We start from the raw sequence: 24,702 nt of genomic DNA, 5'->3' as shown, positions 1-24,702 counted from the left end.
TAATGGCACTTAACATTAATTACTGTTATGTTTTTATTTTATTATTTATTTATTTATTTATTTTGAGTTGGAGTGTCACTCTGTCGCCCAGACTGGAGTGCAGTGGCCGCTCCCGGCCACGACAGCCTCGACCTGCTGGGTTCCGGCGATCCTTTCGCCTCAGCCTTCCAAGTAGCTGGAACTACAGGCATGCGCTGCCACGCCCGACTGATTTTTTGATTTATTGTAGAGATGAGGTCTCACTGCCCAGGCGGGTCTCGAACCCGTGGGCTCAGGCAATCCACTCACCTCAGCCTCCCAAAGGCCTGGAATTACAGGCTGAGCCACAAGAGGCTATGTTTATGTTTTTAATAGCTCAGTTCAGCCGCTTTCTTAATAACAAAAGCCCTGCCTTTACTCTTAACCTGCCCAACCTGTATACTTAATCCCAAGCCTTACTTGAGGATCCCAATGGAATCTTTGTTCAGGCATGGTAGGAATATCTTGCTGCTCCTTGAGACCTTTCTTTGTTTGCTTTTGAAGTGGTAGGGAAATCCAGTTCTCAACACTGAATTATAGGTAACTTTATAGCATAGGTAGTAACAGCTGCACCAAAATTTCCTAAGACTCTCTTTTCTAAATCAGTATCAGTGGAGATGCTGGGAAGCAATCAGAAAAATTGGAGTTAACTGTGCAGTGCTTTTCTAATTTTTTTGCATATTATTCTTGCCCTTGGAGCCATAGGAAGGGAATGGGGGAACTTTTTGTTCATCATCAAAAGAAAATAAACCAAAAAAAATCAACTTCTTCAATGATAGTCCTCAATTGAAGAAAATGTGTAGAGTAAGACTGCCCAACCCCAATTTGCTGATGTAGTTTGCAAAATGGATGAATCTTTGATTTACTTCCCAGTTTCATGGCTTTTCATTTTGATAATAAAGAAATTTTTGGTTTTTACATTATAGATGGGATATTAGAATTTGAAGGAAACTTCAAGATGATCTAATATAAGCTCTTAACTCATAGATCTGTTAACTGAGACTCAGAAAGATTGACACAAGGTCATTCGGTACATGGGGTATTTGCCTCTTTTTTTTGGCATTTGAAAGCTAGACTATATGAAAAATAGAGATTCTCTGTGTAATAAGTTTCATTCATTTCATTCATTCAACAGATATTTATTCAGTATTTGCCGTGATTAGACACAGTTCTAGAATCTAGATCCTGGTAATCCTGAAATAAACAAGGCAAAGTCCCTGCCCTCTTGATTTCCCCTTTAGGGGGAGATAAATGTATTATATTAGTATAAATAGATGTTGGAAACAACTAAACAAAAATTTCAGGTATTCATAAGTGTTATAAAAACAATACAGCAGGTTAAAGGAAGATAGACTAAGATAGTATGAGGTGGCTTTTTAGATAGCATCATTAGGGAAGTCATCTATCTCTAAGGAAGAGGAGAAAGTTAAGTTATGCAAAGATAAGAATAGCCTTCTAAGTAGCACAGCAAATACAAAGTCCATGGGGTTGGAACACTCCTTAAGTTATATTAGTATAAATTTAGGGGAATTTTAATTGGAGTTTATTTGAATTAATACAATTTAGTTTAAATTCATTAATTCCAAAAAGTTTTTTTCTCAAATGATGGGACTATCCTCAAGGCAGAAAAAGAATTACTTTTTCTTGATATTTTTTAGATGTTGCTAAATTTGCATAAGAAGAGTTGGATGGAAGGCTTGACACTTCAGGACTACAGTGAACATTGTAAACACAATGAATCAGTGGTAAAAGAGATGTTGGAATTAGCCAAGAATTATAATAAGGTAAAAGTTACTTTCAACATTTGTTTTTTATAGTCTTTGGAATATGTATGATTAGTTGCCAAGCACTGTATAAATAAGTAATTAAAAACAGTGAAGCCTGTTTTGTAAATAAGGTAATAAATATTTACTTTTCATACCATCCGGTCTCTTGCAACTACTCACCTCTGCCATTGTACAAAAGCAGCCATAGATAATATGTAAAGGAATAAATGTGTCTGGATTCTATTAAAACAATCAGCTGACCAGATTAGGCTCACAGACGTAGATTGCCAATCCCTATGTAGACCATGTAATATAGCTGCACACTTGAAATCACTACATTATTCAGGGGACTTTTTCTTGGAAGGGAAGGGGAGTGAGGGGATGTAGACAACAATAGCAACATTTCCTAATTGCGTGTAATTTATTTTATGAATGTTTCTGTTTTTCATTTAATAATTATTTATTGAAAAATCTAGTATGTGCCAGACACCAGGAATATGGTAAACAGTAGAGCATAAAAGGTCCCTGTTCTCCAGGAACTTCCTTTCTGATATAGGAAATGGAAGGAAAACAAATAAACACGCCAAAATACATTGATTAGTGCTATGAAAAAAAAAAAGATGATGTTAAGTATGATTGCCATGACAAAATTGTTATAATGTGAGATGGTTTAAAACAACAGAAATGTATTCTTTCACAATTCTGGAGGCTAAAAGTTCAAAATCAAGCAGGGCCATGCTCCCTTCAAAGCCTTTAGGGAGTTTCCAGCTTCTCGTAGTCTCAAGCGTTCTTTGGCTGATAGCAACATAACTCCAATCTTTAACTGGGTTTGGTAGTTCAGTGTATCTTTTGGGTATACAGTTCAACCTAAAACAAGTATTTTTCCATTTTTCAGAGCAAAACCCACATAAAAAATAGGGTTTATATTTTGGCCCAGTACATGCAAACAGATATGTGTGTATATATTATTGCAACAAAAGTTTTACAAAATAATATTTACTCTTATTACATATTATATATTTTCTTTCTCATTTTGACTGTATTTTATTCTGTTTCAATTATATACATTCATTTCAAATGCATGTGGAACAAGAGCACTAGTCAAAACTCAGTCTGTTCTATAACACCTTAGTATTCAAATTGTCCACAGACCAGCTGCATGAGCATCACCTGGGATCTTACTAGAATTGCAGACACTCAGACCTACTAATTCAGAATCTACATTTTAACAAAATTTCCAGGAGATGTGTATATTTTTAAAGTTAGACATTAGAGAAACAATGCCATAGGAAAGTCCATGTGAAGCCCTGAAGGAGTTGAGGGCTCAGAGTTTCAAGCTAAGACCCAGTTTGCTATATTAGAGAATAACAATATTTAACCTAGCCTTAAAGCATGAGTAATATTTGAACAAACAGAGGAATGTCATTCTAGGTAAAATAAACATCCCAAGCCGGGCTTGGTGGCTTAGCCTGTAATCCCGTGCTTTGGGAGGCTGAGGTGAGTGGATTGCCTGAGCCCGTGGGTTTGAGACCTGCCTGGGCAACTTGGCAAGACCTCATCTCTACAATAAATCAAAAATTAGCCAGGCATGGTTGTGCGCGCCTATAGTTCCAGCTACTTAGAAGGCTGAGGCGGAAGGATTGCCGGAGCCCAGCAGGTCGAGGCTGCAGTGGCCGGGAGCATGCCACTGCACTCCAGTCTTGGTGATGGAGTGAGACTCCAACTCAAAATAAACATCCCAGACAAAGGCTAGGGAATATATAATATGTGATAAGAGTAAACATTATTTTGTAAAACTTTTGTTGTAATATATACAGACATATACATATCTGTTTGCATGTACTGGGTCAAAATATAAACCCTATTTTTTATGTGGGTTTTGGTCTGAAAAATTGAAAAATACTTGTTCTAGGTTGAACTGTATACCTAAAAGATACACTGAACTACCAAACCCAGTTAAAGACTGGAGTTATGTTGCTACCAGCCAAAGAATGCTTGAGACTACCAGAAGCTGGAAACTCCCTTAAGACATTTACAGATCCCACAACCCCACTACTGGGTATATATCCAAAGGAAATGCAGTCGGTATCTCAAAGAGAATTCACTGGACTGTTATTCACAATAGCCAAGATAATGGAGTCAACCTAAGTGTCAATCAGCAGACGAATGGATAGAGAAAATGTAGGGTGTGTATATACACAATGGAATACTATTCATCCTTAAAAAGAAGGAAATCCTGTGATTTACAACAACATGGATGAACCTGGAGGACATTATGTTACGTGGAATAAGCCAGGCATGGAGAAACAAATACTATATGATCTGAATTATATGTGGAATCTAAACAAGATGAACTCAGAAGTAGAGAGTAAAAGTGTGGCTACCAAGGTCATGGGGGTGTTAAGGAGAGATGATGAGTTAAAAAAAAGGCAGAAGACATGTTTGGGAAACAGTATGCTTAGCTAAATGAGAGTGGAATAGTGGGTGATTAAGTTTTATAAAGTTTTTTAAGTAACAGGACTTGGAATATTAGGATAAGAGTGATTTTTTTTTTAAATATCAGAGTTATGATATCCCTAGAACCTGACTAGAAACATAATTTCACATCAGTATTGAGGAGATTTGAAGTGGAGATTCTATTTAAGGGGAGCTGGTTATTACCCCAACAAAAGGTACAAAGTGTCTAGATTACCGTAGTGGCATTGAGAATGAAGGTGTCAATAGACAAGTGAAGCATGGCACTGGTTGAGTAGATGAAGTGAAAGAGTTCATCAAAGATAACTCAAGGTTTTCTGCCTAGATTACTAGAAGTATGTTGGTACCACTAGCACTTCCAATTTAGTCAGAAGTAGAAGGACTAAGGAAGGAGTTTATTTTTAAACAAGCATTTAGAAATATGGGACTAAATAGTAAAGGCTGGAGCTCAAGATTTTAGGGTCATAATTAAGATTGATATTGGTTGTTACACCCAAAAAGTAATATTTCCCCTTTTAAAATAAAGATATCTTACAAAAATTTTATCCAATTGGACAGTGTTTAAAATGCAACAAGTATTTTGAGAGAAATGAGCTTTGAAATAAAGTTATTGGGCCCATGCAAATGAAATTCCCAGAATTAGGTTTGGTTTTCAAGATCATGCCCTGATTATAGTGTTTCAACTAGAAATCCTCTATAGTGCTAGATTGTATGGAAACTTCTTTTTGTCTTTCTAGTGTATGTTTTTATGCTGTGGAGATTAGAAGAAGGAAAAAAAATTATCATTTTAAAAATAGTTAACCTTTTATAAATAAAAAAGTAATAATTTATTATTCAGCAGACTGTAGGAATGGTTTTTACTTCTCTGTAACATTACACATTTAAGTAAATTCGTATTGGTACCACTGCCAGGAAATAACCTATTTATGGTTACTGCTGCCCATCCACAGAAGTTTTTCCTATTTTACAGTTTTAAAAAATCTCTGTAGTACTCAAAAACTTGTAAGGTTTGGTTATAAAATGAAAACAATGTGTAAGCTGTGATATGAAAGAGTCCAAATTTGGGAATGTAATTCCCTCTGTGATTGAAAGAAATACGGTGGATTTTTTTAGTAACACTTAAAATATAAAAAGAAAGGCCCATGCTACCAATTCTTCATAGTATTCTTTTTAATTGGTTGGTGTTTTAAACTAAGGTAATTACTGCTATATGCCATTTAGGTCCTAAAGTGAAAGAAGGTTAGAAAATAATTAAATTCCTGTGTCCCAAGTTTTCAATTTCAAGTCAGATTACTACACAGAAATTCTACTTGATTATTATGAGGCATTTGATTTTTCTAATTACTGAACTATTACACCCACAGCTCTGTTATTCCAAGTCTCCTAATTTATTCATGCCAAGATGCATCTGCTATTTTTTAAAATTTTTGATAATATTTGATTACATATTTGTAAATGAATGTGCAGGTGAAAAATTGAATTACAAAAGAACATTTAAAGAATAGCATAGAAACAAAAATTTGCTTTGTTTTCAAGCATGCAGCTATGTAAATTCTGAGATCTGACAGTTTCCTTTTCAGTGGAAATATTGACCTACTTAGTAACCTGAAAGAAAGTTTGAATATTTCTTTTATATGCTTACACATAAAATATGTAAGTATACAATTATACTACAATATCTGTATTAAATGAGAAAATCTCATTTTTTGCTAATATAATATAACAAGAAAAACAAAAGATATAAATATTAAGGAAAACAGGCAAGGTTACCATTATGTGAATATGATAGGATATGTTTGTAATCAAACAGAAATCTGAGAGATCAAACTAGAAAACTGTTAGAACTGTTATAATCAAGAATTATGTAGGTAGTAACCACTGTTACATAGGTTGGAAGCAGTTGAAAAATGTAATAGGGGCCAGGCACTGTGACTCACAACTCTAATCTCAGCACTTTGGGAAACCAAGGTGAGAAGATTGCCTGAGCCCAGGGGTTCGAGACCAGCCTGGGCAACTTGATGAGACCTCATCTGTACAATAAATCAAGAAAAAATTAACTGGATGTGGTGGCACACACTTGTGGTTCCAGTTACTAGGAAGGCCGAGACAGAAGGATTTCCTGAGCCCAGCAGTTTGAGGCTGTGGTGACTGTGAGTGTGCCATTGTACTCCAGTCTCGGCAATAGAGTGAGACTCTAACTCAAAAAAAAAAAACCAGAAAAACATAATAGGCAAATCAGTTCACAATAGCATCTAAAATATTCGGGAATAATCATCATAAGAAATATAAATGTATAAGACTTATGTGAAGAAAACTAAAAACATTTGTGAATAAACTGAGACACACCATGTTTCCAAATAAGAAGATTCAGTATTATAAAGCTGCTACCAAGCTTCCCAAATGTTACTATATAATTCTAGTAAGAATACCAATGTGAGCTTTTAGCAATGTGATAAACTGACAATAAAGTTTATCTTCAATAAAAATAACTAACATGTATTGAGTGCTCGTTATGAGTCAGACTGGAGAAAATATTTGTACCTATAACACAGAAAGAGCTAGTACCCCAAAATGCAAAATATCCTATGAATTCCTGTAAGATATATTTTTAGTAATAATAATTTGAACAAAAGGGTTATAAAACTCACTGAAAAAATGGCATATAAACATGAAAAAAATCCTATTTAAGTTGTCAAAGAAAAAAATTAAGTAGAAATTTTTTTTTCTTTTTAAATTTAAAAAAGGTTTAGGAAAATGTACCATCTTTCCATTTTAACTGCATATAACTTTTCAAACCAACATGTTCTCTTTTAAGGATTTATTATGAAACATAAAATTTTGCAAGGATTAAGAGAAATATCTAGAACCTGCTGTTAGAAGTAAAAAGTTAAATTGTATGACAATTTGAAGAAAATTTCTACCATATTACCTCCCCCCTTTTTCAAAGGCATCTCTTTATCTTCTATACTTTTGTCAGCATATTATGTTGGTAATATCATCTCCAAAACTGAATTATTTTCTGTTTTTGCATTAAGCAAGTGTTACAAGGGGTGCCCCCAAAAAGCCAGAATTTATTTATAAAAAATTGTGTATTTATTCTTACATATTTAAACTGTAGTCAAGTTCAAAGTACTCTCTGATGTAACGGACTTATTGTGCTTTTTCTACTGCTCAAAACAGTTTTTGAATTAGTCAATTTTGTTGCCTTTTAGTGCTTCTGACATTTTTTGTTTCACCTCTTCCACATCAGCAAAATGTTTCCCTTTGTGGACTTTTTTCATCCAGGGAAACAAAAAGAAAAGTTACTCAGGGTGAGATCAGGTGGTTATGGCAGGTTTTACGCCATTTTGGGTCAAACACTGTTGAACACTCAGTGCGATATGGACTGATGCTGATGGGTTCCTAGTGGGGGAAACCTGTATTATAAGGCAATAAAGCAAGCTAGAGAAAAGAAAATAACATTAACAAAAGCATAAAAGAAAATACATTTATGATACTGAAGGTCTACATTCCCTCCAAAAGAAGATTCTGCATTCTGGGGGTTCCTTCTCGTATATCTAAGGTTGTGTTAGCTCAAAATAATGACATAAATAAGATAGAAATGTATGCCTTTTGTACTTCAAGGTCAGTATGGAACTTCAAAGTCATCAGAAATCTAGGTCCCTTCTATCTTTCTGCTCTGCTGTCCTTGTATTGGCTTCCATCCTTTAGGTCATGATCCAGGTTGATTGCTAGAGCTTTAGCCATCCCATCTAAGTTTCATGCAACAGGAAGAGAAAAGGGCAAAAGGGGGTTAAATCAATTCTTTTTCAGGATCTTTTCCATAAGTTCCACACAACCCTCTGATTACAATTGACCCTTGAACAAGAACTACATGGATTTTTGTCCATAAGTATATTGGGAAATTTTTTTGAAATTTGCAACAATTTGAAAAAACTCAAACTACATAGCCTAGAAAATTGAAACAAAGAGTAAGAAAAAGGTATGTCACAAATGCATAAAATAAAATAGATAATAGTCTATTTTATCATTTACTACCATCATATATATACAAATTTATTATAAAAGCTAAAATTTGTCAAAACTTACACAGATGTTATTCTCAGTTGAGAGAACTGTAAACACATGTAAAGATGCTGAATTAAATCATAATTGCATAAAATTAGCTATAGTACATACTGATTTCATAGTACATACTGATTTCATAGGCACCTCCTGTTGCTATTGCAGTGAGCTCAACTGTTGCAAGTATTCATTTAAAATACCATGCAACACTAATCATCTCTATGTGTAAATTGCCGTAAAATGTGATCTCTTGAGGTTGTCAGTATTTTTCATCATGTTTAGTGCAATGGCATAAACCTTGAATAACACCATGGGACACATGCAACATGCCATTAGTGATGCTGGAAGTACTCCCAAGAAGTGGAGAAATTTCATGACATGATAAGAAAAAGTTGGGTTGCTTGATACATACTATAGATTGAAGTCTACAGCTGCAGCTGCCCACCATTTCAGATAGATAGTTCATCTTGTAAACAGATGATGTAAACTTATGTTATCTATAAATACAGTTCAGTATCGTAAATGTATTTTGTCTTATGCTTTTGTTAACAATATTTTCTTTTCTCTAGCTTGCTTTATTGCAATAAAACAATATATAACAAAATATTTATTAATTGACTATGTTATCAGTAAGACTTCTAGACAGCAATAGGCTATGAGTAGTTAAGTTTTGGAGGAGTTAAAGTTACATGCAGATTTTCAACTGTGAGGGGAGTTGGCACCCCAGCCCCCATTCCCTGTGTTCTTTAAGGGTCAGCTGCATATCTCTCATTGGCAGAAATTAGTCAGATGGACACATCTGGCTGCAAGAAAAGTCTATTTAATGTAGTCTTTTAGCTGGGAGAATGATACCATTAGTAAAATCAGTTTTGTTACAAAAGACGATGGGGAAAATGGATATTAGGTAGGCAACTGGCAGATTCTGCCATAGAAATTTTTTTTCAACAAGCTGGATTACAATTTCTGTTAATTAAACACATATGAGCACATGTACATATGCACATTTGATTTTTATTTTTCATCCCTATTTCATGTAATTATATTTTAAATGTGAATTCTCTATAAAATTTTAAAAAATAATCTAGCCGGGCTCAGTGGCTCAGCCTGTAATCCCGCGCCTTTGGGAGGCTGAGGTGAGCGGATTGCCTGAGCCCGCGGGTTCGAGACCCGCCTGGGCAGCAAGACCTCATCTCTACAATAAATCAAAAAATCAGCCGGGCATGGTAGCGCATGCCTGTAATTCCGGCTACTGGGAAGGCTGAGGTGGAAGGATCGCCGGAGCCCAGCAGGTTGAGGCTGCGGTGGCCGGGAGCGGCCACTGCACTCCAGTCTGGGCGACAGAGTGAGACTCCAACTCAAAAAAAAAAAAAAATCTATGTGCTATTCAGGGCCACCTAATAAACCATGGATTTGACGTTATTATTGTTCTTCAGGATGTGTCATTGAAAAGTGATGATTTTACTAATTGCCACAAGTGTTTCCTTGAGTTCTTTGGAGATAAATAGGACTGTGGTTAAGCCACAGTTTCATTACTTATTGCCTATATGGCTAGAGGCAAGTCAACCTCTCTGAATCCTGTTTTCTCTTAGAATGCAGTTGCGTCAAGGATTGGGAATAATATATGAAAAGCATCCAGCTCATGACATATGTTTAATAAAATGATGGCTACAACCACTTCTATTGTTATTAATGTCATGGCTCTTCCCTCTTTCTCTCACATCTAGTCAATCAACAAGGCATTCTACTGACTAAATTAATTCATGAATTAATCTGCTTCTTTGCATCACCACAGCCACTGCCTTACCTCCTAACTGGTCTCCTTGCATCTCTAGTTTTTCCCACTCAAATTCATTTTCCATGCTGTAGAATGGTCTTTCTAAAATGAGTATCAGTGTATCTCAAAGGAAACTATCAAAAAAGAGAAAAGACAACCTACAGAGTGGGAGAGAGTTTTTGCAAATTATATATATGATAAGAGTCTAATATCTAAAATATATTTAAAAACTCTTACAACTCAACAACAAAATGGCACTCCAATAAAAAATAGGCAAAGACATAGATAGAAATTCCACAGAGAAATTATGCAAATAGTCACAAACACATAAAAAGATGTTCAATCAACATTATTAGTCATTAGGAGAATACAAATCAAATCTACAATGATTACCTCATACTCACTAGGATGTCTGTAGTCAAAGTAATGGAAAATAACAAGTGTTGTGAGGGGTATAGAGAAATTGGAGCCCATGTACATTACTAGTGGGAGTATAAAATGGTGATCCAACATGGAATAATTTGATGGTTCCTCAAAAAGTCAAACATATAGTTACCATATTACCCAGCAATTCCACTCCTAGGTATGTACCCCAAAGAATTGAAAACAGGGATTCAAACAAAAATCTGTACATGAATGTTCATAGTAGCACTACTCACATTAGCCAAAGATGTAGACAATCCAAATGCCTGTCAGTAGATTAATGAATAAACAAATCATGGTTATATACATACAAAGGAATGTTATTCAGCCATAAAAAGGAATGAAATACTGATATATGCTACATCAAGGGTGGACCTCTAAAACATTATGTTAAGTGAAAGAAGGCAGACACGAAAGGCCACATATTATATAATACCATTTATATGAAAAAATCCAGAATAGATAAATCCATAGAAACACACACACAAATCTATAGTTGCCAGGGACTTGGGCAAGTAACAGCTTAGTGGGTCCTAGGTTTACTTTTGGGGTGATGGTTGCATAGCATTATGAATGTACTAAATTCCACTGAATCGTGTGCTTTAAAATAATTTTCTGTTGTGAAATTTACCTCATTTTAAAAAATGTAGATTGATTTATGTTACTACTTTGCTTTTAAAAAGCCTTTGATGACTGACGTCTTATTGCCCCAGAATGACATCCAACCCAAATTGGCTCCTGCTTGCCTCTTTAGTTTTGACTCTTATCACTCTTATATTGTGGAAATACTGAGTAATTTGTAGATCTTCTAATTTATAATACTTTTTCTTGCTTCCTAGCCTGAAGCACTCCTTTCCACTATATCCCCATCCCAACTCCTCCTTTTCATTCAAGTCTCAGATGAACTCTTTTTCACTATTAAGATGCTCACCCTACCACTAAATGAGTGCTATTTGCTCCTTCTTTACAGGCCAGTGGAATTTTGTCCTTCTGTCAAGTTATTCTTATTTTAAAATATTTTATTTTTAGAAATAGGATCTCTATCACCCCTACTGGAGTGCAGTGGTCCAGTCATAGCTCACTGCAGCTTCAAACTCCTGACCTCAAGTGATGCTCTCACCTCAGCCTCCCAAGTAGCTGAGACTACAGGCACATGCCAACACACCTGACTTTTTAAAGAGGCAGGGCCTTACTGTGTTACCCTGGCTGGTCTTGAACTCCTGGCCTCAAGCTACCTTCCCGCCTCAGCCTCCTGGGTAGGTGGAATTACTAGTGTGAGCCATCATGCCTGGCCTACTTCTTACTTTTTAATTTCTCAGTTTTATAACTAGTCTATAAGCTCTGTGAATTCAGGTATTGTCTCATTTTATCTCTAGCATACTGCCAGATAAATGGTAGACACTCAATACATATTTGTTGAATAAGTTAAATGGTGTAACTTTTATTTTTCTATCAAAAGTTTTACTTCATTAAGTGACTAATCATAAGTGCTATCTAGGCATTAACTAATATTAATATAATATAAACTTCTAAAATTTAAGGAAATGCAGTGTCCTCTAAAGGGCACCTTTCTTACTAACCTTCAACTGTTCTCCATGGTGCACTTTGTGTACCTGACTTTTCCTTAGGATGAATTGGATAAAATCTAACCTTCTAGGTCATTCATCCTTTCCTAAGCATTCTTAGAGGCATAACTTGTCCATAACAGAGTGGGGTACTGATGACAACTTACTATTTCTAGCTTGTTGAAAGGGGTGATTGGTTTATTTCCTTTAGTACACTGAGACTTGCATCTCTCTTTTTCAGTTATTTTCCTTGTTTTCTTGCCTTCTTTTCCTACTTTTGAACTTCCCTTTACTTCCATGGCTGTATACTCCTCTGGTTCTCCTGATTTGGGGGCAAAGACTATTCTGCTGCCTTTGTTAGCCAGCTCTTCTCCTGTACCTTTGGCTATGAGCAGTTCCAAGATTCAGCCCTTGCCCCTTTGCTCTTCTGTTTTTATACCTTCTTCCAAAAAAAAAAAAAAAAAAAAAAATTTTTTTTCCTGGTTTAGCCGTGCTAACAACTTTGAAATTTTTTTCTCTCACTTGAAATTCATTCTCATCTCCACTGTCTCAGACCTTTCCACTTGCACATCCCAGTTACTGCAAATGTTACTATTCACAAATGAACAGCATTGTCTTCCCTACTTTCTACTTCTTCAGAACAGTTCCTTTTACCAGTTTAGTTGTATTGGACACTCATTTTCCTAGGCATCTTGTAGGGTTGAAACTTTGGACTTATATCTCTTCCTCTTCTCCCACAGCCTGTCGTTCTCAGGGTTTCACTCTTTCCTTGTTACTACTCAGTATCACCTGATATGTTCTACTCCAATGTATTCTGCATACTCTCATCCTGACACTCTCCCTTTCCCCAGGCGATCCACAGGGAAAAGTTAGGTACACTTACTTATCTCTTTGTCCCATGGTTCTTTGTGCACATTTCTTTTTTGTATGTTTCATAATGCATTATGATTTGAGATTTACAGGCAAGTAAAGCCCAAATGTGAGCTCCTTGACAGCAAGAAAAGTTTGAACAATTCTTTTTATGGTAGAAGTATTGCTAGAATTAACATAATGCTACCCTAAGGAGATAGTGCCTAATTTTTTCATATGTCAGTTGTTGATTAACTTCTTCGTTGGGATGTTTTTCGTATTCAGTAGATTAATATTTGTAAAAGCATGTATATGGTGATATTTAATTAGTGATGATAGTAGAAAAACTAGTTTTAATGTTTTTCATATTCAAGCTTCTTATACCTTCTCAGCTAGTTTTTTTATTGCTTCATGTTTGTTAATTTTGCTTTCCCAAGTATGTTTTATAAAGCCATTTCTTTAAACTTATTCTCTACCTCCATAAACCATAATGTTCTTTTTAGTTATCTAGTCAATATTTTAAAAAATGAAAGAAATAAAATACATTGTCTTGAAATCTCGTAACAGTTATGCAGAGATTGTTTAGTGGTGCAAAAATTAGCATATGCCATTTTAGCAGTTTATGCTCTGTTTTTGTAAAAATTGTCATATTGGTGATATTAAAAAGCATATACTTATGAATGAAATCATGACATGTTATAGTGTGAACAAAATTAACATGTCAGTGGGGGAAAAACAAAGTCCAAGGAATAGTCAGAGAAGTATGAAGTGGAATAAGAGACATGGTGTCAAAAGCAAAGGTTAAAGGAATGATAGAAGAAAACAGGTGTTGAAGTAGCTCTAAGGGTGTTCAGAAAGTTAAGAAAGCAGAGTCCATTGGAATTGACCTGGTGGAGATTCTTAAAAGAGTGTTAGTGAAGTGCCAGAGATCCTATCCATGCTTGTTAAAGGGTAAATACAATGGTGGAATTTGAGATATAGATTTCAAAACTTGGCCATTCGTGGAAAGAAAATGAGGTTAATGGGTTTAGTAAGGCCTCTTTAAGATAGGGGGTACATCTGAGGGGATTTTGATCACATAACAGACCAATTTCCAAGAATTTCTTAGAGCTGTGCAGACCGTGCATGATGGGATAGCCATCTGGGGGTCTTTGTTGATAAACTGTTAAAAACGTTTCTAGTGTGAATAGCCACAAACATTTTCAGTGCTTTTTTGTTGGTTGAGTAAACCGAAGAGCACGAATGCAAAAGCAAAATTTGACGCCAAATCACAGAAGTTGCCATAAACACAGAAGTTCCCTAGTGAGGACACTGCCTGTGCCTGAATTTCATTTGTTTCTGCTGCAGCCATTTCTTAAATTTTTCCTGGTGACTAGCCAGATTAGAACTGTGAATGAAGGCAAATTCATCTTGTCCAGATGGCAGATGAGATACAGGTAGCTTAGGCAGATGAAGAAAATTTAGGGGTTTGATATGATGATCTGGAATATCTTAGGATGGAAGAGATATGCTTACTCTTTTGTCATGGGGGTTTGCAACCTTAGTATATGCCTAAATCTACAGCTGCTCCTCATTTCCCAGATGGCATCTATGGCTGGGAGTACTTTTTACCATCTGCACTTCTCAAAGAGTTTGTGAACTCCTCTCTTTTAATTATTGGGAATGGAAAAACTAATTGGTAAAGTGGCTAAATGATGTAAAAGATTTTAAAAATTTGAATTACAGCTTTTTACATTCATTTGCCCTTTCACATAAGATCAGTGCTTTAAATGTTTTTTTGACCTTCATCTTTGTGTATCTGCTGTCTTTGGCGTTTGCAATACTCCAAAATACTCCCTAATAACTGTTTTATACATGGATTGATATTTTGAGCCAAATTCCAGAATTCTTGCTTCCTTCCAATACTGTAGTAAGGACTTTGGTTGGCATGTGCATAGAACAACTAACACTGAATGGGTATGGAGTACAAACTTATGTGACTTGTTCCATTCATCTAATATACTTTTAAGTCGATATAGTGTCACAATTTGTAAAAGTAATTTAGAAAAGCACACACATCTTGATGTGTTTCCATTTATATAAAACATCAAATAGGAGAAGCAATTTCCCAGTTAGGAAATACTTTTATAACTAGCTGAGAATAATAGAGTGACATCTGACTCTGAAAATGAACATATTCTCTGTCTGGGGAATTCTAGATTTGGCATGTTATTAACTTTTTCTTTTTTCAGGTTTATGAGTCATAAATGCATTTCCTAATGATGTCTTGTAAATATGTATCCTCTAATAATCAGTAGATACAATACTTATTCACCATCTTTTTTCTTTAGGCAGGTTCTACTGGGGAAAATTCTCTAGATAGTTTGTCCATTTATAAAATTAGACACTTGCCATCTTTGCTCATTTTCAAGTTCTCTGTTTACAAAACTATTAAGAAGGTGTGAAATGCAGCCAAACTTCCCAGTTTATAGGAAATGTCTGATGACTGCATTTCCTACATGTTCATTGTTCACACATGAAGAAATTTGGCAGCTGTGAGATTATTAAGTTTAGAGTATCCAAATCTAACCTTCCCTGGGAGTTTGGTTTCCTGCTTTCTCCCGCCACCATCTTACCCCCTTTTGTAACCATCTTTGCAGTGAATGCTGTGGTGGTATTTCTTAAGGTTAGCGATCCTTAAATTTTCTTGTTTTTTCATTTATCAGATGCTGTGAATATTGATTTGATTTTTAATTTAATTTTTTGCTGTTGTTGAAAACCTCAAATGATTATTTCTTTATAGTTACTAAAGATCCCTCATGTGTAATAGTGAGTTTTTTTTCTGAATATATGTATTACTTTTAGAGATTTAAAGGTGTGAATTGTAAGAGAGAAAACCGTGTGATTTGTTAGGTGGATCAATTGTCAGCAGCTCCTTTCATCCAGGTGCCACTGATAGTTTGTTAAATAGGTACTGGATATGGGCAGGCTGGATTGATATAAAAAATGGGGACAAAGAAATAGGAAGTTGGGAAAGAACTACTGGGAAAGTAGGAAAAGGAGAAGATGACATAACAGAAGTAGTCAGTGCCACAGTGCCATAAGTGCTACTTCAGGTACCTCCATACTTCCATCCCCCCATCTCTCAAAGAATCAGTAATGGTTTACAAATGGTTAATAGTACCATATAGTGATCCAGTTTGATATCTTCGATACCTTTTACATGTTTCTAAGTGTGTTTTCAAAATGATGGTGGCAATAATTTTTATTACCCTGAAGGTTATTCTTCTGAAGATTAGCAAAATTTTTTTTGTTCAATAAATTTTTTGAATAAAATGTTCTGTGAATGAAAATTATGATCATCATTATCTTTGGTGATTTTTCTGCAGTGGGAAAAGTGAATTTAGAATTTGAAACTCTTTCCTTTGTGTTTCATTCACAGGCTGTAGAAGAAGAAGATAAGATGACACCTGAACAGCTGGCAATAAAGAATGTTGGCAAGCAGGTGAGGTATACCATAATAGGCTATACAGTTGCATAATAGCATGTTTTTATAGAGTTAAAACTATTATTTTCCTGTCTGTTCACTCTACATTTTTCTTCTGTCTTGTAAATATAATAATAATTTTAAAGGTCACTGAATTTATTTAATGTCAAATTCTCTTTGCCATCTATAGAGAAGTACATCACAAATCTTACACCTAAGAGATACTATCTTTAATGAAAATAATTTACTAGAAATAAGTTAAGACATTTGAGTCCTGAATTATTTTTTCAAGTATTATTTTTACTATAGACCAGTTAGGTAATGGATTTAGCTTGTATGTAACGATTTTTTAAAGTGATATACTTTATCAATATGTAGGTAATGTTCCTGAGAAAACTTAGAGCCTTATGGGGCTTATACTGAGTGAAGAGAAGTGGTTTTAAGTATTTGCTCTTTCACTTTTCTAAGATAAAATATATATTTTAGTTTCTATTATTTGAGGGTGAGGGAAGACACTAACCAATTAAAGGAATCTACAGATTAATTAGACTGTTTTTTAAAGAATGTTGATTACATTTTTTTCATTTCATGGAACATGGTTATCATATTGCTGATGTTGGCAGAATCTTGATATTTCAGATGCAAGACACTAAGCTGTCTTTGCTTTCAGCCATCCTACCATATGCTCTGATCCCATCACATCTCACAAGCTATGTAGGTTTGGGCCAGGACCATTCTTGGATGGGAAATCTCTAAGAATCACCCAGCTGCCACAAGAAGTAATGTAGATAACTAAGGGAAGCATGTTACCAATTCGCTATAAAACCAATTACTCCAACAGAGCAGTAGGGGCAAAGGTCTGACTTTATCTTATATCATAAACGAGGAATTCAAATCTCACTACATTCTGAGTACTATAATTTAAATACAAATACCCACCAAAACCAAAATGGAATATAGTTCCTCCTATTTTCTCATCTTATATGATATTATCCTTGTTATCTTTTCTACTACTTATTTTTATATATAATACTAGATTACCAACTCAGAGCCTTATACTTTATAGAATTCAGCAACCATTTTTTGAATAAATAGCTTTCTGAGGCTATAGTTTCTTGATGTAGATTTATAGCAGTTAGCAGCAAATAAAAGGGCTAAATTAAAAATAAAACTGAAAAATGTATAATTGGCAAAGTTTAATAATCATCAGAATCATTTTTTAAAAATACAGTAAGTACCTAACTGGTTTGGCCTACTGCATGGCAAAAGCAAAAATGTCTATAGTGGAATCAAACCAATATCTTTTTCTTCTGCCGGTATTTCTCAATATCTTTCACCTTAAATGTCCTAAAGCATATTTCTGAAATTTATATATATGTCTAGTCACTTGAAATTATTTGTAGCATGTTGTATCTCTCAATTGTTTAAATAAATCAGTGTATTATTAAAATTGTGGGTTAGAAAAGCACAGCTAAGAAATAATTCCAATGATGAATATTTGTTTAAAGTTAGGAGGCTTGAGTATTTTAACAATAGCCATATGAAAATAATCCTTTAAAATTTTTATTGTACATAATAGTATCTTTTATTTCAAAACATTCAAAATTTGCTGAAATATTATATCCAGTCTTAAACATAAATATATACTAAACTTAAATTCCTTTTATTAATAACAATGCAACTTTAAGTGTTATTTGTAACTCAGTCTATTTGAAAAATTGATTTTATCAGGTTTGAGTTAAAGGATTGCACCTATATAATTTTCTATGATACATTTTTTTCAAAATAGCTTCATGAAACATTCTTAACATATTAAAATTGATCCAAATTGTATTTAAATTTTTCAACTACAAACAGCGACTTTTGATACAAGAATATTTTCTGAATCATTTAAAGCACTATTCTTGAAATATTAAAATTATACAGAAATCTGATTTTTGCAAAGACATAGAGGAAGTTATGAGAATTCACATTGAACTCTCACCTACTGGTATTGTCGGCTTTGAATTAAGCACATTGAACTCTCACCTACTGGTATTGTTGGCTTTGAATTGTCGGCTTTGAATTAAAAATATATGGATGTCAGAGACTATACACAAATCTTCAGGCAAGTACATACACATAAATGCACCTTTTAGAAAAAATTAGATAATTGTTAGCTGTGTAGAATTCTTCGTTACTCTTTATAAAATCTCTGGTACAGAGTCATAACATTGATTGTGTAAACCAGTCTTTCATTGTGTAGTCTATTATTTTATTAGGCACTTAACTTTTTAACAGATATAGAAATCCTAAACATGTAACAGTGTATTAGGAAAGTTAAATTGTAAACTATATATAAATTAGGTCTGGCTTTCTTCACTAATTTCATCAGCTACTGAAAAAAATCTAAGTCACTTATCTACCAATAATATGCTTTTTTCCCCTCTTTCTTTCCTTATTTTTTTTCTTTTAGGACCCCAAACGTCATTTGGAGGAACATGTGGATGTACTTATGACTTCAAATATTGTCCAGTGTTTAGCAGCTATGTTGGATACTGTCGTATTTAAATAAAGCAACGCAAAAAGCTATTAATGATACTTTTAGTGTATATTCCTCTGTTGTTCCTAATGCTCAAAATCAAGGGACCTCTGACGGTGTATTTGGTTAAATGTAAGACATCTGGCATCATTTGCAGCACTGTAACACCTTCAGTCTCAGTTGTGCAATTACTTCTGTTTCTTTAGTCAGGGTCTTTGCAGATTCCAAAGTTATACAAGAATACATCAAAATGAACAAATTTTGTTAATATCCCATTTAATATTTGAAAAAAATCAGTAGCACAAATATATTTTGATTGTTGCTTATAAAATAAAATACATTTACAATCTATGTCTCCTGAGGTCTTTTTGCCACTGGGTCGAATTGAGAAAATAACATTTGACAGTGCTCTAGAAATCTCACACAAAGATATGTTTCCCTTTGCATTTTAAGATTTTATGACACATAGAACATCAGTGTGGTAACAAAATGTACAAAGATTGCCATTAATGAGTGGCTACTTCAGCAGTGAATAACCCAGAAAAAATGGTGACATATTTTATTAAAAGCATTTGTCACGAGTTAATATTGTATACTCAGCTTCTTGTTAATATATTATACTTTCAGGATTTCAGGGGAGAACATTAAGAAAAAGGGGGCAGTTTTAATTTAGACTTTATCATGTTTTAAAAGAGTACATTCTACCAACAGTTTTGAAACCTTTTGGGAGTTGGCTACTATAGACTCCACTGGACTTTTCATCTGAGATAGCCATAGAAGGTATATAATTATAGTCTTCAAAGCAAGATGAGAAATGTAGCTATAATGTGAGCTTAATATCATAAGCTCATTGTTATTGCTTGCTCTCGTCTTTCCTAAATTAGCTTAGAAGTACCCAGTTTTCTGATAGAGAGAAAAAAAAATTGCCTAACGGTAGTTTTTATCAATGACTTCGTCCCTCAACCTACTTTTAACCTGATGTTCAGAATTAACTGCCCATGTCATCACTCATGGTACAGCACCATACTGGCTATACCAAGGAGTATGGCAAAGGTTATGGAGACAGACAAAGATTCAATTCTAGACTATTTCCTTCCTTGTGAAAATATGGTGAGAATATTACTAAGGTTTCATTAAAGGAAGGTTTTACATGGGGACTTAGAATTTAGATTTAACCTGCAAGAAGTGTTATGAATGCTGTGGTAGACCAAATTACTGTCCTGTTTGAACATCTCTAGGCTCTTATTGGTTGCCTAATGAGGTTACCAGAAACTGAAAGTAGAAATGACTTAAATTCCCAGTAAATTTCACAGTGTCTTTTTTGGTGGAATAAGAGGTATCCTGAGGACTTCTTACTTGTCCTGTGGTTTCTTCTTTTAGGTATAGTGATAGTATATATTATGTAGGACATGTAATATGTATTAATGTAAGTTGTTGGGATTACATCTAACCATTTAGAATTAAATATAAGTGGAAGTCAGTGAAAGTTTTCCTTTAGCCTAATTCAAAATTGCGTGAAGGCTATTTGGATATGGTTTTTCTCTTTATAAGTAAGGTCTATACCTTATTTTACAGATATGAACTAGTAAAGATTTTTTTCGGTACTGTATGCCCTTAGAAGAAGGTCTTAATCTTTCAAGGCCCAGTCTCAATATTCAGAATGAAAGGTTTGAGGTGTTTCCCCCACCACTTTGTCCTCTGAAAATGCTGTGAGTGAGCCCCCTGACAGAGAAGGCATACACAGTGCCTGTCTTTTGCCCTTATTTGACACCTCATCTTCCTGGACTCTCCATAGCCACATAGCAGCACTTCCTCCCATTTGGTTCATGTGGGAGACATTCCCAATTTCAGAACCTTGTCAAAATCTTTCCTAGCAAAATTGTGTCTTTGTTGTGGACTTGGAGTCGATCAAGATCAAGAATGCTCTAAGGTTCAGTGAACACCTTTGTCTTGGAATGTACCGCTCTTTTAGTAGCAGCCTGATGCCCCAGGCACAGTTAGTCATTGAAAAGATGTGTTTAATCACAAACTCGGTGAGCTGTTTAAGACTGTGTGTATGCACATGCACACGCTCACGGCTCACGGGCACACCTAAGTGAGCATCTTTACCATCCACCTTGCAGAGTTAAACAGCTCCGGAAACTGCTTGCCTCCTGTGCAGAAAATGCCCCTGCTTTTCCCCTCAGACTAGGATGGGGGCACTGAAAGCTCTAGCCTCACTATTCAAAGTGTGATCTGCCTGGACCAATAGCATCTGGGTCTTACGGAAGCTCCTTGTATACAAGAATCCAAGCCCCACCCCAGACCTAATGAATCCCAGTCAAGAGTCCTGATGTGGTTCTTTAAGATGTGAAAAGTTCTTGTCTTTGAGGAGTATGGTTCGCAGGCAGGAGGAGTGACCCCGAAGAAAGCCTTCATGAGGAATCACTGAATTTAGTACTCATAATCCAAAGTGGGTCAGAGTGCACATTAATCTAATTCAATTCTTTAAAAATGCTGAGAAAGGTGCACTCTAATCATCTTCTATCCTTTCACACCTTAACATTTCATTTTGGCATTCATTTTCTAAGAAGCCAGTTCAGGGTGTCGGTTATGGCAAAGCATCAAAAAGCCCAGGTGAAGTCTAACCTCGCTACACACTTAAGCTCTGTCCCTCGGAGGATGAAGGAAACTACCGTCGCAAGCAGCGGAGGGAAAGACACTCGGGGACAGAGAAGTTCATGATGGAAGAAAGGAGAAAGCAAAAGTAGCCAAAGTAGGGCAAAAGCCTCTCATGAGGACAAATGGCGGCCGAAGGTAAAGGGCAGAGAGTGTCAAGCGGTGTCAGCTACTCTCCCCTCCCCGCTCTCCAACGCCTCAACAGCTAAGACCCTGCTGGTTGATAAAGCTTCTTCTGGAGCTGAGGTTTGCATTCGAGAGGAAAAAATGGGTTTGGCTTTATTTTTCTCCCACAAAATTGTCTCGGCTTGAGTCTGGGACATCTGGTTATCAACCCGCCCTGCCCAGGCCGCCCGCGCCGGCCTCGCTCGCGGCGCCCTGCTGGACGATGCAGCTGGTGCCCTCTGCAGCCAAGGCGCCCAGCCCGCCTCGGGGGGCGCAGTGTGGGCTCCGCGTCGGCCGCTCGGTCCACCGAGGCGCCGATCGGAAAATGCACCGCAGGGGCGAAGCTGCGAGCCTGGTTAACCCCCTCTCCGCCCATGCCCGGGACCCCACCCCGGAGCGGCACCGGCCCAGGAAGGGCACACGCGCTCGCTCGAAGGCAGAGGCTCTCCGCCCGGCCGGGGTGCGCGGGCCGCGGCGCCCCTGGCACGGGAGAGTGTGTGCCCCGGGGGTCTCCGCCATCCGCGGCTCACCCCCGCGCTCCCTCGGTCTCCCGGGCGGAGTCCGCCCGCTGGTCCAGTCGGCCGGCTCGCGGGGCAGAGCTGAGCCCCGGCGCGGCGCTCTTGCCCCTCCTTCCCGCGCGGTTCGGCGTCCGGGAGGAAAGCCGCGGGAGGGCAGGTTGCCGGGCGCGGGCCGAGGGAGGCGGCTCTAGGCGGATAAAGCCTCTGGCACCCTTGACCCTCTGGTTGGGGCCGAGGCCGGGCCGCTCTGCGGAGCCGAAACTGGGAGATCGCCCTACGCCTCGGGGTCGCTTTGGGCCTCGTGCTATTTATTAATTTGTGCCAATATCCTTTCACGTTGGTTCTTTTCTCTATGCCTCCTTGGATTCTTTTTCCTTTTAAAATTACTGGCGTGGGTTCTTTTTCTCCCCTCTAGATTATATAAACATTAAACACACACACACACACACACACACACACACACACACACACAGGAGTCTTCAGTAGCGATTACTGTGTTGACACCACTTCCACTCTGTCTCTCCAGATCAGCGCTGCTGGCGAACCCATTTGCACGGGGACTCGGCCCTCTCTTCCTGGCGAGGCTTTTGAACCTGTCGCCAAGCCAGTACCTCAGAGAGAAGGAAGTGCAAGGGGACCCGGAGCATGCATGGCGCCTGCCCCCAGTTAGATGCTCTTCAGATAATCCGCCACCAAGTTCGCTGATAAAATATTTAGCAAAGACCCGGTAAACATCACTGCAAATACATTAAGGCACTTCAGCCCGACAGCTTATGATTATTTCAAAACTTAAAAAGGGGATCATAGATTGTCACTGTTTCTGTGCTCAACCGCGAAACCGAACCTTCGCGAGGTGGGTGGGTTGGTGGGTGAGTTGCTGCTTTTCGCCCCCTCTCCTCCCCCCTCCTGCTTATCGCTGTGGCTCTCGACAGCAGTGATTTATTTATTTATGTGCGTAGTTTAAGAGGTGGGGGTGGGGGCCGCCGAGGACGCGGAGGACAGGCTCACGACGCACCGGCTCAGGTGTTGTGAGCTTCTGTATTAACTGGAAAAGACAGACTCTGGAACTTTTACAGGGCTAGAAGAGGCCACCGGCTCGCGCTTTGTATACTTTGCACTTGAAATCGTTACATTCAACTGAATATTTGGCTCATTCAGATCCGAAAAGTCTCCTAGCGTCGTCGAATTCCCTCCTCCGCCCCTCCGCTCTAAAGGGGGGAAGGGGGGGAAGGTAGGCAATGTTTAGTACATTGCACATCTCTGGATCCTCCTAAAGCAGTGGTCACAATGCTTAAAGGTGACACAACAGTGCTCACGTAAACCAACACACATTCCCCACCCCCCAAGCCAACAATAAAATCATCCCCTTCAATTTGCCATGATCGTCGCGACCAGGAGCCAGGTGATTATCCTAATTAATGTCTATCTAATTAAATTACTGTCAGCAGCTAACCAATGGCAGGAGCCGTTTCATCGGCTGCACAAGCAGCAAGATCAAAAGTGAGCCTTTTCTGATTGCTGCATAGTGTCAATTGGCCAATCTCTTCTCCCAGGGAAAAAAAAAAAGTAAATCAAACCTTTGAGAAGCATTTGCTGGTTGAAGTGCTTTCTGTCTAGTGAGGGGGTCTGTGAATTTCTAGTTTATGATAAATAGGACTTTAAAAACCAGGGACGGGAGGGCGAGCGTGCAGGTTCTAGAGCGATGCAGCTGGAGCACTGCCTTTCTCCTTCGATCATGCTCTCCAAGAAATTTCTCAATGTGAGCAGCAGCTACCCACATTCAGGCGGATCCGAGCTTGTCTTGCACGATCATCCCATTATCTCGACCACTGACAACCTGGAGAGAAGTTCACCTTTGAAAAAAATTACCAGGGGGATGACGAATCAGTCAGATACAGACAATTTTCCTGACTCCAAGGACTCACCAGGGGACGTCCAGAGAAGTAAACTCTCTCCTGTCTTGGACGGGGTCTCTGAGCTTCGTCACAGTTTCGATGGCTCTGCTGCAGATCGCTACCTCCTCTCTCAGTCCAGCCAGCCACAGTCTGCGGCCACTGCTCCCAGTGCCATGTTCCCGTACCCCGGCCAGCACGGACCGGCGCACCCCGCCTTCTCCATCGGCAGCCCCAGCCGCTACATGGCCCACCATCCGGTCATCACCAACGGAGCCTACAACAGCCTCCTGTCCAACTCCTCACCGCAGGGCTACCCCACGGCCGGCTACCCCTACCCCCAGCAGTACGGCCACTCCTACCAAGGAGCCCCGTTCTACCAGTTCTCCTCTACCCAGCCGGGGCTGGTGCCCGGCAAGGCGCAGGTGTACCTGTGCAACAGGCCCCTCTGGCTGAAATTTCACCGGCACCAAACGGAGATGATCATCACCAAACAGGGAAGGTAATGCTACGTGCTTGGCTGCCGCCGCTCCGGGCGCGGCCGGGG

At 37.7% G+C, this 24,702-nt stretch overlaps 2 protein-coding genes across 3 annotated transcripts in view; both read left to right on the top strand.

Moving 5' to 3' along the window:
• The window catches only part of PSMD14 (proteasome 26S subunit, non-ATPase 14), a 102,143-nt gene extending 82,870 nt beyond the window's left edge, over positions 1 to 19,273 (top strand). For both annotated transcript variants that reach the window (XM_008049920.1, XM_021708500.1), the window contains 3 exons: positions 1,677 to 1,802; positions 16,357 to 16,419; positions 18,857 to 19,273. In XM_008049920.1, the coding sequence (XP_008048111.1) occupies positions 1,677 to 1,802; positions 16,357 to 16,419; positions 18,857 to 18,955 (288 nt within the window). In that variant the 3' untranslated portion in view covers positions 18,956 to 19,273. The remainder of the gene's footprint in view (positions 1 to 1,676; positions 1,803 to 16,356; positions 16,420 to 18,856) is intronic.
• Positions 19,274 to 23,653: 4,380 nt separating this feature from the next.
• TBR1 (T-box, brain 1) overlaps positions 23,654 to 24,702 on the top strand; it is a 9,113-nt gene continuing 8,064 nt past the window's right edge. The window contains exon 1 of the mRNA XM_021708502.1: positions 23,654 to 24,657. Coding sequence (XP_021564177.1) covers positions 23,966 to 24,657 — 692 coding nt within the window. The 5' untranslated portion in view covers positions 23,654 to 23,965. The remainder of the gene's footprint in view (positions 24,658 to 24,702) is intronic.

This window comes from Carlito syrichta, unplaced genomic scaffold (assembly GCF_000164805.1).
Source record: "Carlito syrichta isolate Samal-C Ts95f unplaced genomic scaffold, Tarsius_syrichta-2.0.1 Scaffold139321, whole genome shotgun sequence".
Taxonomy (NCBI): Eukaryota; Metazoa; Chordata; class Mammalia; order Primates; family Tarsiidae; genus Carlito; species Carlito syrichta.
This window is presented reverse-complemented; position numbering and strand designations above follow the sequence as displayed.